The following is a 13706-nucleotide window of genomic DNA, read 5'->3' on the forward strand; positions in this document are numbered from 1 at the left end:
TTTCTGCCAGATTACTTCAATTTTTTTCAGATTTTGTTGTTGTTTTAATTAAATAATGAGTTCTTAATACTCTAGTTGGAGTTCTTGGGTTTATCATACCCTATGTTAGTAAGATAGTTTCTGAATAGTATATGCCAATTTGTTTTGCTAATTGGCTTCTATTTTTTTTAAAGGAGCAATAGGCATTTTTGTTAACTACTTTGTTTAATAATTGGATGTTTCATAATACTAGGTTTTATTACTTTTTCATTATTTCCCTTGAGATTCTTGACCCTTTTTTCCCCAGATAAATTTTACTATTTTCAGCCTAGTACTTGAGTTTTTCTTCTATCAACAATCTTGGTATGTTTTAAATGTAGTGACTAATGCACTGTTTCTCCCTTACAGTCTTGGGGAATGTTGGGGGTGGTAGGGAATTATCAATTGGCAAGGTATTACAGTCAGGGCAATTCTATATCTCTTAGATAGGAAAAAAAATTTCTTATCTCATTTTTTTAGTACAAAATGAGCCAGATGGGGTGAGGATGGTGTATCCATAGACACTTTGGTTAAAAAAAATAGTTTCTGCCACCATTGCTAATCAGTTTGGGATTTTTTTTTTTTTTTTATGTCCAGAAAATTTTACTTTTTATAAAATGAGTATCTTTCATATATATTCTGTTTCTAGTTAGTCCCACTTACTGATTTTTCTTCTCTGCTTCCAATAGAAGTATTCCTTAGAGATTCTCACTTTATATATGAAAATCATGTGATCCTCACAGCTCATAATAGTTAGAGGAGGCTGGCTTTGCAATCATTATTCTAAAATTCTTTCTGCCACTATATTGTCATTTAACCCCTAGTTCATTTTGCCAGACTGTAATTTATAGATGAGTTGTTTAACTGTGTTAGGAGAGAAAATTTTTATTAAAGATGTTACCTACCCTGATTTAATCATCACCAAGTCTAGATCAAAAACCCTATTTTATAGATGAGGAAACAGTTATCTTTCTGTTGACATTATGGATAACACTGAGGCAAAGGGGTATCCATTTAATTATCTCTTGAATTTCCTAATAGTCTGTTTTTTTATCATGTTTTTCTAATAATAAAAATTTACAGTATTTCTTGAAAATATCAGTTATCATGATCTTTTTATGCCTACATACACCTTTTTATTGCCTGTTGGTTAATCCTTACAATCAGTTCTTAAGTGACTGAAATATTCTGTCTCAGATCTATTATTACAATATCAATTCATTTGGAGTTTTAAAAACGGGCCTTTCAGTGAGAAACTTGGTGGCCATTTCTTCAGTTTCCCATTACCAATCAAAGGATATCATCATTTAAGAGACCATGATATTAAAACAGTAAATTAAAAACAGACTTAAGTCAGACATATTTTTAACTCTTAAGATGAATGTGACTAACCTTTTGTATTCAAGTTAAATCAATGTTTCAAGTAATTTTATTATTTTTAAAATAGTATTTTATTTTTTCCAATTATTTGTAAAAAATAAATAAATAGACTTTTTTAAAAAAAATTTTAAATTCCAAATCTTCTTACCCCCTTTCCTAAGATGTAAGCAATCTGATGTAGTTTATGTATGTGCAGTCACGTAAAACATAACCATATTAATCATGTTGTGAAAGAAGAAACAGACTAAAAGAAAACCACATACACACACACAATGAGAAAATAGTATGCTTTGATCTGCATTCAGACTCCATCAGGTTTTTCTTTGGATATGGATAGCATTTTCTATTATGAGCCCTTAGAATTTTCTTGGATCATTGTATTGCTATATTGTTCATAGTTGAACATCCACAATGTAGCTATTACTATGTACAATGTTCTCCTGGTGGTTCTTATTTCACTTGGCTTATACAGGTCTTTTTCTCTTTTTTTTTACCATCTCTTTGGAATATAGACTTAGCAGTGATATTGCTGGATCAAAGCAGTTTGAGTGCTCTCCAGAATGGTTAGATGAGTTCACAACTTCAGCAGTAGTGCATTACTATCCCAATTTTCCCACATCCTTTCCAACATTTATCATTGTCCTTTTCTGTTACATTAGCCAATATGATAGCTGTGAGGTAGTACCTCAGAATTGTTGTAATTTGGATTTTTCTAATCAGTAGTCACTTAGAACATTTTTTTCATGACTATAGATATCTTTGATTTCTTCATATGAAAACTGCCTGTACATATCCTTTGGCCATTTATCATTTGGGGAATTGTAATGGTTCTACAGTTGACACATGCTCAATCTGCTGTAGTGATGTAATTGTACTAAGATATATAATGGCTGAGAAGACTTGAAATAAGCAGACTTGGTGTGTGTGAGCTCGAATCCAGACTCCATCTTTGACCATTCTTGTGATGGCTCTCATACCTTCATCACTCCTCTACCTAAGACCAAGGCTCGTCCAGAGATTGTCCAGAAAGCTAATCCAGACACTACATTTTGCCACCCAACGTGGGGCATAAGAAGTACAAGAAAGAAGCAGCAGTGCTTGAGAGCTGTTCGTGAGTAGGATCCTCCCAGAGTTCCTTTGGTAACCCTCGGGGAAGGAAAGGGAGAAGAGACCTGGTAAGACTTTTTTAGTCAGGGTAAATAAAGGGACTAAGCCAGGAGACTGATAAAAGACTTATCATCATCATCCTCTCACATGCTACAGATCTGAGTTAAACCTCCAGCAGTCACTGGCAGGTAGCTCTGGTATCACTTGATTTGAGAAATGAGGCTTTTATCAGAGACATTGCTATAAAAATTGTTTCCCAGTTTTCTGCTTTCCTTCTAATCACAGTTGCATTAGTTTTGTTTGTGCAAAAAAACTATATAATTTAATTAATATAACCAAAATTATGCATTCTTTCATAATACTCTGTGTCTTTTGTTTGATCATAAATTCTTCCCTTACAAATTTAATTTCTAGTTGGGGAACTTGCAGATACCTTGGTTCTAGTAAGAATATGATAGTTTGGCATAGGAGGCATTTGTCACCAAATTTGTAGGTATCAGAAGGGAAAATGTTTTTAGATTAAACACAACCCAGAAATAGTATTATTTCAACTTGGGGTATAGTGCATCATTTAGTTTTTCTTTTCTTTTCTTTTTTTTTTTTTTTTTGAAAGGTACTAGTTAGGTTAATAAATTGGTAGGAAATTAAGAATGTTGCTGACACTTTTAAGGAAAGGAGTAATGGGAACTGATAGCAAATTGCAAAGGCTTTATTTTAGAATAGATTAGTGAGAAAGTGAAAGCAACCATTGTTCTTGGTGCTATAGCATTAAAGGACCTCTGTATGGGACAGTGGAGAAAATATCTACTTGAGAGTCACAACTTATATTATAATTGTTAATTTGCTGCTAACTAGCTTTAACCTTGATCAAGACACTTGGTTCTCTATCTGTTTTACTCATCTGTAAAATGAAAGACCTTTTTTAAATTAAAAAAAAAAATTACATTGTTTTAGGCACAGATCTGTCAGACAGTTTTTAATAAGTATACGTACCTTAGAGAAATGTCTAAAGTGATATAGTTCTCCCACAAGTCAAGACATTTTTCTATCTCAAGACAATTTGAGGTAACAAAATATTAAATAGTAGTAAAAAGGTTACAATGTATTAAAATCTAGCTTGAGATTAGCATTTTATTTTCTAAAATAATGTCATTTAAAAACTCTTTCCTTTCTTGATCATATTCCCATCAAAGATGGAAAGGGCTTGCTTTTGTGATATCAGTCTTAATCCCTTCTGGCTTGAGAAGAACATAGTATTTCATGGTGATCGTTTAGTGGATCATTTGGTTTGAAAGGCTATCATTGTAACAAAAAATTAATTGAATTGGGTTCAATTTTGATTGCTAGTGCTAGAATCTTAGCCTTTGTTCAGTAACCTTTTACACGTTTTCTTAAAAAGGAAAAGTCTGGAAAGAACTTTAAATTAAAGAAATAAGTATTTCTTAATATTTTCATTTGAGTCAAAAAGGAAATTTTAAAGTATATTTATAGAAGAGTTGAACTAAAATCGTCTTTTCCATCTTGAAAACTCTGAGATTCAGGGATTTGGGGGGGGGCATCTTTTACAAGATGTATAGTTTTAGAAAAAATCTTGTGTTTTGAAAGTAGGTATTGATGAGAGAGATGGTATAAATATTTAAATATTAAGTATGTTTAATATTTAAAGAGAAGGATTGTATCCTGTAGGATACAAGGTTAACTTCAAAAAACTGCTTCCTCTGAGTCAAGAGAAAAGGCAGGAATGGGTAAAAAAGTTTTGAGGAGTAAAGGGAGGGAACTTGAATTTTGCATTTGGTGAACCCTGTTCTCAGTAAGTAAGAATCCATTCTGTTTACCTTTTGAGTGCAAGGAGGAGTGGGAATATGGTTCGGGATTTGAAGAAAACAGAAAAGGAATGTGAAGAATCCAGTAGGATGCCAGTGAAATGAATAAAGAAATTGCCTACTAGCCATGAAGACCCAGCTGAGGTTTACATGAATTAGAAGTGAACTTCATCAGTACAGCTTTACTTTAATCGTACATAAAAATTTGAAGAGAGCAAATAGGATTTTTTTCAGGGTTGGTGATTGGCAAGGCAAGGGGATAGACTTTTGGGCTGCTAATTAAAACATCTTTGCAGTGATTGATCTGGTCTAGGCTGGGTAAGAGGGCTTAGGAAATTAAAAGGGGAATTATGGAGTGGGAGAATAGGTAGGAGTTTGGAACTTTGAAGGTCAAGAGGAGGGTCAAAAGTGGGTTTGATAGGAATGAAGTGGGAGAGTTGGAAAGTAAAGGCAATGAGGTCAAAAAAGGCAATCCTAGATCTTGGAGGTGGAATCATATTCTATATGATGACAAGGTCCAAGGTACAGTGCTACTTACTAAATGAGGGTGGAAGAAGAAGCTTCAGTTGTCAGGGTTTAAAAAGATGTTAGTAATAAAGAAAAAGTCGGATTTCAGCTAAAGTGAAGTGGAATGAATGCTTACAGAAAAGGTGGGGGAAGGGATAGAGAGATTGGATGCTCTTGCTCACAAAAGATTAGGGGGTTTTATCTATGACATTCATAGTTTGGCTCTTCATTTACTTGAGATATTTTATCACTGTAGACCAGATGAACAAGGCAACTAATTTTAAGGACTGTTTGAATAGATTTGAACTTGGGATTCAAAACTGAATGCCTACTTTGATGTCAGCAAGAAGTTATTCATAAATTATTAAATCTTGCCTTTCTGAAGTAACACAGGAATGTTACTTCATGACATGGGAAATTTCATTTTCTGTTTTATGAAGGAGAAATTCTACTGTTTATTTGCAAGAAATATCAAGAGCTTATTGTTTTCTGTTTTAGGTTGTATAATGTATATTTTCATCACTGAAATATTGCAACAGTCCTTTAAATATTTGACCTGACTTTTGAATATTGTCTCAAGATTACTTTGTTCCTTTTTTATAAATTATGGTTTAAAAAGCATATGAAAATGTGACAGCAGGAAGAGACAGAAGGTAAGAAGTTCACTTCAGATGACTTCATTTTTTTTTTTTTTTTTTTTCCTTGCAAAATATGAAGCAGCTAACAAGATAGTGCAGAGGAGGAGCCATGAGAAGTTTGAGGAAGATTGTAAAGGTTTGGAAGAACCACTGAAAATTTAAGGAAATATATAGTAGTGTTTCTTAGTAATAGTAAGGGCCCAGTTGAGGTTATGTAATATAATTTGTAATGGATCTAGATCAGAATGGTTACATGATTTTTTTTCCACCCGCATTCAGCAGCTTGTGTGGGGTCTAAGGCAGCAGATGATGGGAATGATAAAAGGCCAAGGCTTAGCAGGGTGCAATTAGTGATATGATAAGGGGATCAAGGACTAGAGAAAAGGATGGTGTATAATCAAACCGCTTCACTAAGGGAATGAGATGAGGAAATGAGGAGAAAGAGTGATTAGCACAAGAGGGATGATTTTTTTCGGGAGAGAGCTGAGCCATCTTGGGACTTAAAAATCAGTGGTATAACCTTAAGGATCCTTATTCATCCCTTATCTTGTGTGGAAATACTGCAAAGTTCTCTTTGAGAAAATATGCTGTAGAGATTGAGAATAATTCTATCTGCTAAAAAATGTAACTTTAGCCTTTAAATTGGTACTGTGTTCACCTTTTCCTGTTGAATTCATTTTCAATGTTGGCTGTGGGTTATAAATTAGCCTTATATGTTAATGAACCACTACTGTCATTGAAACTTTCTTATTCTGTATGTGTTGAAAGCTTGGGGTATTTTAGTCAAATCAATTAGATTAGGACACTGCTAGCTTTCCAGCTTTAGTTGGTTGTCACTTTAAAGTCAAGGCATTATGGCATAGCTTAAGGTTCTTTTTGTTGGAGATTAACTGGCACTAAAGTCTCTTTCACTTTTTAGAAATCATGGTCTTATCTCTACCACTCTGGTAAATAACTGTTTCTGTCTTTGTAATATTTCAGAGTAATAATGATAATAACAAGTAAAAATGGCAGTTTAACACTTTGCAAATATTACTTCTTTTTATTTTTATGACAGCCCTGCATAGGAGAGTATACTATTTTTATTCCCATTTCACACATGAGAAAGCTGAGGCAGGGATTGATTTGTGCAGTACCACAATCTCTGAACCTATATTACTCTTTGAGATCAGGGTTTTGTGCCTTAGATTGTATACCTCATAGTACATAGGGTACTAGGCATAGAATAAGGACATTCATAAATATTTATTGGGGTTTGTGTGGATATGAGTGGCATTTGGGGTTAAGTAACTTGCCAGGGTCACACAGCTAGGAACTAAAATTAAATGTGAATTCAGATCTTTCTGATTCCAAGGCTGGTGCTCTATCCACTGTGACATCTAGCTGCCCATTTTGTTTTTGTTGTTGTTTTGTTTTTTCCCTTCTTGCTATTAAATATTAGAGATATGAATCCCAACTAAGCTACATTTTTTTAATTCTAATTTTTGTTCTAGCTTCATTATTTTATATGTAAACTCTTTATCTACTAGAGTGCTTAAAAGAAAGTTCCCTGGAGGTAAAGCAAGGATGCCCATTATTAGATAATTTAATGTTGTGCAAGAAATGTTAGCTGTAGCTACAAAAGAGAAATTAAAGGAATTTGAATAAACAATGAAGAAACAAAACTTCATACTTTGCAAATGCAGATAAAATGTTATACACAGAATGTCCTAGAGAATCAACCAAAAAACCACTTAAATTATCAACAACTTTATCAAAGTTTCAGGATACAGAAAGAATCCACATAATCTTTAGCATTTCTGTTTATTAACAAAGTCCAGCAGCAAGAGCTAGAGAAATTCCATTTAAAATGATTATAGACAGTATAAGATACTTGGAGTCTTACCTACCGAGACAAATCCAGGAACTCTATGAACATGACTATATAATAAATACTTTTCACACAAGTAAAGTCAGATCTAAATAATTGGAAAAAAATTAATAGCCCATGGATAGACTGAGCCATTATAATAAAAATGACAATTCTACCTAAATTGATCTATTTATTCAGTGCCATACCAAATTATTATTTTATAGAACTAGAAAAAATAATAACAAAATTCATTTTATGTCAAGGGAATCAGTGGGGGGAAAAAATGTGAAAGATGGTGGTCTAGCTTACCAGATCTTAAAAATGTATTCTAAAGCAGCAATTCTCTAAGCAATCTGATAACTAAGTAAGAAATGAGTGGTAGATCAATGGAATAGATTAAATACAAACTACATTATAGTAAATGACCATAGTAATCCAGTATATGGAAAAATCCAAAAGTCTCAAGCATTTGGAACAAAAACTCATCATTGACAAAAACTGTGGGAAAACTGGAAAACAGTATGGCAGAAACTAGGTATAGACCAACATTTGCCTCAAATACCAAAATAAGGTCAAAATGGTTACATGATTTATACATAAATGGTGATACCATAAGCAAATTAAGAGAGTGTGGAACAGTTTATTTGTCAGATATATGGATAAGGGAAGAATTTAGGACTAAAGAAGATATAAAAAGCATTATAAAATAGATGATTTTGATTATATCAAATTAAAGTTTTTGCACAAACAAAACTAATGCAACCAAATTTACAACAGATATCTCTGATAAAAATCTTATTTCTCAAATATATAGAGAAATTTTTTTTAAAAAATAAGTCATTCCCCAATTGATAAATTGTTAATAAATATAAACAAAATTCTCTAAATCACCATTGATCAGAGAAATATAAATATTGCCTATCAGAGTGGCTAATATAATAATAAATAAAAACGTTGGATGTTGCAGGACATGTGGGAAAACTAAGGCAGGAATGCATTGTTGGTCGCGTTATGAACTGAATCATCTGTTTTGGAGAATACTTTAGAACTATGCCCAAAGGGTTATAAAACTGTGCATACCCTGCTAAGTCTATATCCCAGACGTTCTCCAACCCCCGGCACAAAAAACAAACAAAAACAAAAAACAACAAGATCCGTTCAAATACTTGTGGTAGTTAAGAACTGGTCATTGAAGGGATCCATCAATTGGGGAATAGCTAAATACCCTGTGCTATATGATTGTAATGGATTATTATTGTGCTATAATAAATAACATGGCAAGGATGGTTTAGAAAAACCTGGAAAGATTTATATGAACTGATCCATAATGAAGTAAACAAAACTAGGAGAAATTCATACATACATGTTCATAGCAAAATTGTTTGAAGAACTGTTACTCAGCAATACAATGATTCAAGACAATTCCAAAGGACTCATGTTGAAGTATGCTGTCTACCTCTAGAGAAAGAACTGATACTGTTTGAATACAGACTAAAGCATACTATTTTTTACTTTTTTTTTTCTTTGATTTGAATCCAGTTGTACAAAATTACTAATATGGAAATGTTTTACATAAGTGCATAGGTATGTATAAACCATATCTGATTACTTAACCATCTCAGGGAGGGGAAAGGAGAGAGAGAGAATTTGGAACTCAAAACTTGAGGGGAAAATAAAATAAGTTTATAGTTAATTGAATGTTATGAAAATCAGTTTTAAAGTTTTCCATGCAGATGTAAGTGTATGGTATTGGACTAAGAGCTTCTGTTAGGTTCTGATGAACTGAATTTTACTGTTTGTTGACTAGGCCCTTGTGAGTTTAAAAACTGTGTCTATTGTTAAAACTATATTGGAATACAAAGTAGCAAATAAAACAAGATTTCAAATGAGAAGAACAACTTGAACATATAATGGATTTATAATTCCACTTATAACTCCAAACTGTTATTTAAAGCAGTCCATAATCTAGCTTCTTTTCAAATTTATTTCATTTTCCATCCATTAATGAACTCTCTGTTCAGCCAAATTTGCATTCCATCTTCAACTTCCAAACTTTCACACAACCTTCCCTCTGTGTGGGGAATCCTTGAGAAGGTAAAGGGCTTTAAATAAGGAGTAAGGCCATTTTCATTTTCTTCATTTCATGTCTTTTTTCACTTTAGCCTCTTAGACAGTCTAGCTTCCTTTAACATTTAGCTTAGGTATCAAGACCCTGACTTTCTTTTTATAGCCATTCTTTCTCTGCCCACCTCAATCCTATTAGTGTCCTCCCCTCATATTACCTGGTATTCATTTATTTGTCTGTATTTTCTTCCCTAGTCCTCTTTTCCTCTTACCTCTCAATAAACCCTAAACTCCTTGAGAGCAGGGACCGTGTTCATTTTGACTTGTTCCCTTGTATCTAGCATAATATTGCCTGTGATAAACACTAAGTAAATGTTTTCATTGCACACTGCCATTTTTTTGAAGTAAAAGGTACAGTAATAATTTAGTTCTGAATAAAGGCTATGAGAATAACTTCCAATTAGTCATCTTCACTTACATTTATTGAATTCCTATTAAGGGCATATTAAATAGTGTACGGAACTATAGTTTTGGTACTCTCCATAATTATAAATTTTTTTGACAGTATATATGCATTATCCCTTGTATTCATTTTTCCAAATTATCCCCTCCCTCCCTCTACTCCCTCTCCTAGATGACAGGCAATCCCATACATTTTGCATGTGTTACAGTAACCTAGATACAATATATGTGTGTAAATCCAATTTTCTTGTTGTACATTAAGTATTGGATTCCGAAGGTATAAGTAACCTGGGTAGATAGACAGTAGTGCTAATATTTTACATTCAATTCCCAGTGTTCTTTCTCTGGGTGTAGTTGTTTCTCTCCATCATTGATCAGCTGGAAGTGGATCTTTATGTTGAAGATATCCACTTCTATCAGAATACATCTTCATACAATATTGTTGAAGTGTATAGTGATCTTCTGGTTCTGCTCATTTCACTCAGCATCGTTCATGCAAGTCTCTCCAAGCCTTTCTGAATTCATCCTGCTGGTCATTTCTTATAGAGCAATAATATTTCATAACCTTCATATATCATAATTTACCCAACCATTCTCCAGTTGATGGACATCCATTCATCTTCCAGTTTCTAGCCACTACGAAAAGAGCTGCTACAAACATTTTGGCACACACAGGTCCCTTTCCCCTCTTTAGTATTTCTTTGGGATATAATCCCAATAACAGCACTGCTGGATCAAAGGGTATTCATGGTTTGATAACTTTTTGGGCACAGTTCTAAATTGCTCTCCAGAATGGCCAGCTTCTTTCACAACTCCACCAACAATGTATTAAGTGTCCCAGTTTTCCCACATTCCCTCCAACATTCATCATTATTTGTTCCTGTCATCTTAGCCAATCTGACAGGTGTGTAGTGGTATCTCAAGTTGTCTTAATTTGTATTTCTCTGATCAGTAGTGATTTGGAACACTCTTTCATATGAGTGGATATAGTTTCAATTTCATTATCTGAGAATTGTCTGTTCATATCCTTTGACCATTTATCAATTGGAGAATGGTTTGATTTCTTATAAATTAGGATCAATTCTCTATATATTTTGGAAATGAGTCCTTTATCAGAACCTTTCACTGTAAAAATATTTTCCCAATTTTTACTTCCCTTCTAATCTTGTTTGCATTAGTATTGTTTGTGCAGAAACTTTTTAGTTTGATGTAATCAAAATCTTCTATTTTGTGATCAATAATGATCTCTAGTTCTCCTTTGGTCATATATTCCTTCCTCTTCCACAGGTCTGAGAGGTAGACTATCCTCTGTTCCTCTAATCTATTTATGATCTCATTCTTTATGGACCCATTTTGATCTTATCTTGGTATATGGTGTTAAGTGTGGATCCATATCTAATTTCTGGCATACTAATTTCCAGTTTTCTCAACAGTTTTTTTCAAATAATGAATTTTTATCCCTGATGTTGGTATCTTTGGGTTTATCAAACACTAGATTGCTATAGTTGTACCCTTTTTTGTCCTTTGTACCTAATCTGTTCCACTGATCGACTGGTCTATTTCTTAGCCAATACCAAATGGTTTTGGTGACTGCTGCTATGTAATTTAGATCAGGTATACCTAGACTACCTTCATCTGACTTTTTTTTTTTTCCCCATTAATTCCCTTGAAATTCTCGGCCTTTTATTCTTCCATCTGTTATTTTTTCTAGGTCATCTTTATTCATTTCAAAAATTATTTGTTCAGGCATACAAATAATGTTGAAATGTGATTATCCTTTTTATTTGTATCTGTCTTCATTGCATTACTTGGTGAATAGTAGTTTACTGTCCAACTGTTTTCCTATGTTACCTTTTAATTGTGAAAGGTAGTGTGTTGTTTAAGCATTAGAAGACATTCTGTGCAAAGTGCAGATTGCTTAGATATAATAAGATTTTGAGTATAATAGTAAATCTTTATTAAGCACCTACTGAGTTCTTGTGATCTTCTAATGAAATATTAAGAAATGAAAAGTAAACTTAGTAAAGGAAATAACCCCTCTTCCTTTCATGTCTTAATTCTCCCCTTTTCACCCTTATTTATTTTAGAAATTGGATTTTTTAGTTTGCTTGTGGAGAATTGGAAGAAAGTTGTCATTTGCTAACAATGAACTAACTCTTAAAACAACTTGTATATCCCTTCTTGGCTTAATAACCTTACTTTGAACTGTTGGTTGTCATTTCTAAAATAATTATTTTCCGTTTTTGTCCTGAAGCTTTGATAATCTAAATTTTTAACCTCTCTTTGAACTGATTTTTACATCATCTTTTATTTGAAAATCAAAGTGAAGCTCTAGGATCATAGATTAATTATAGTAGAACAAGGATTACATATCTAGCACTTACCCTCTATGCATTCCCAATATGATAGTGGAACTTTAAATATTTAATAAATGCAAAAAAAGTGAGATATTAAGAATTCTAAGGAATTATTCATTTTAAAAACATGTATAGGTATTCTAATATTCTGAGTTGTTGGGGGTTTTTTTTGTTTGTTTGTTTTTTGTTTTTTACCTTGATCAAGAACAGCATGCTTGGTGCCATTAAATTAAGTTCAGTGGAAATGATTGCCCTAACTCAGAATTTGCAGTTTTAGAATGAAAATTTCTAATCCTTTTTTATACTGAATATTTTTAGCATTTCAATTAACATAGGACTCTGTGCTTAGAAATCATGTTATTGATATTAATGAAGTTGTTAGCCTTTTGAATTAAAATCAGATTTTTTAAATTTGATATAAAAAGAAAGCTCATAAGTAACTCTAATGGGTTATAGAGTTGCCCATAATTTGCAAACATTTAAAAAAAAAAAAAAGGATTCAAGGTTTTTTAGTTCATTTGTGACTTGTGTAAAAATGCCTTCATTGTGAATATTAAATGATGAAAACTGGGGGAAAGAATGATTTTCTTTTGTGTTGAGCTCTTTTAGGTACTTCATCACTGTTATGAAGTCTTAATAAAGTAAGTGTTCTGGGTGGAAAGTTTTTTTTTAACTGTAGATTAACATAATTCCTTTTGTTTGTTTTTGTTTTGTAGCATTTACAAAATTGATCACAGTAAATGGACAAGAATATCATCTTCAGCTGGTAGACACAGCTGGTCAAGTAAGTAATCTCTAATGGGTTAAAGCTCTATATAGTAAATCTGTCCATTTTGACACACTAGCTTTGATTGTTTTCCACTCAAATTTGGATGATGTTTATTCTGAACATATTAATTATACAGTATAAATGTTATACTTAAATTAAGTTTAATTTTCCAAAGTAGAGATTATTTTGTGCCTTTCAGAATCTGTTCTGTCCATATATTACTCTCTAAACTTTGAGATAGTCTCAATATCTGCATAAATCAGCTAATTTTATTAAAATGTATGTAAAGGATGATCTTTTAAAGTTTTTTTCCTTAAACTTTTTCTACTCATGATCCCTTTTTACCCAAGAAATTTGGGTTTAAAAAATACATATAAACCAAATATTTATTGATAATACATTATAATTTTGTGACCTCCCCTATTTGAGTTAGGAAATTACATATGAAGTCAAGACACACAGTTTAAGAAACTGGAATATATACTAATAGATCCTAATTGTCCTAATCATACAGTTCATATGATTTCTTCATTGATATTGTAATGTTCCTTTAATTTAATATTCATAGTTTTAGAAAAGATTATATTCACTATGATATTCTGACTCTGAATGTTGTTAAAGAATTTTCCTTGCTAATTGTTTACTTAAAAGTACTTCTTTTGTTAATAGTGAAAAAAAGTCTACTTGTTTACTGCTTCCATTGAAAATGTAATAAAGGAATAGTGACTT

The 13706-nt window shown here is 32.4% G+C and overlaps 1 protein-coding gene across 1 annotated transcript in view; it reads left to right on the plus strand.

The window, feature by feature from the left end:
* RHEB (Ras homolog, mTORC1 binding) overlaps nt 1-13706 on the plus strand; it is a 57716-nt gene that overhangs the window by 26580 nt on the left and 17430 nt on the right. Inside the window, exon 3 of the mRNA XM_074267447.1 lies at nt 12925-12992. Within this exon, the coding sequence (XP_074123548.1) occupies nt 12925-12992 (68 nt within the window). The remainder of the gene's footprint in view (nt 1-12924; nt 12993-13706) is intronic.

The sequence above is a fragment of the Sminthopsis crassicaudata genome, chromosome 5 (genome assembly GCF_048593235.1).
Source record: "Sminthopsis crassicaudata isolate SCR6 chromosome 5, ASM4859323v1, whole genome shotgun sequence".
In the NCBI taxonomy this organism is placed as follows: domain Eukaryota; kingdom Metazoa; phylum Chordata; class Mammalia; order Dasyuromorphia; family Dasyuridae; genus Sminthopsis; species Sminthopsis crassicaudata.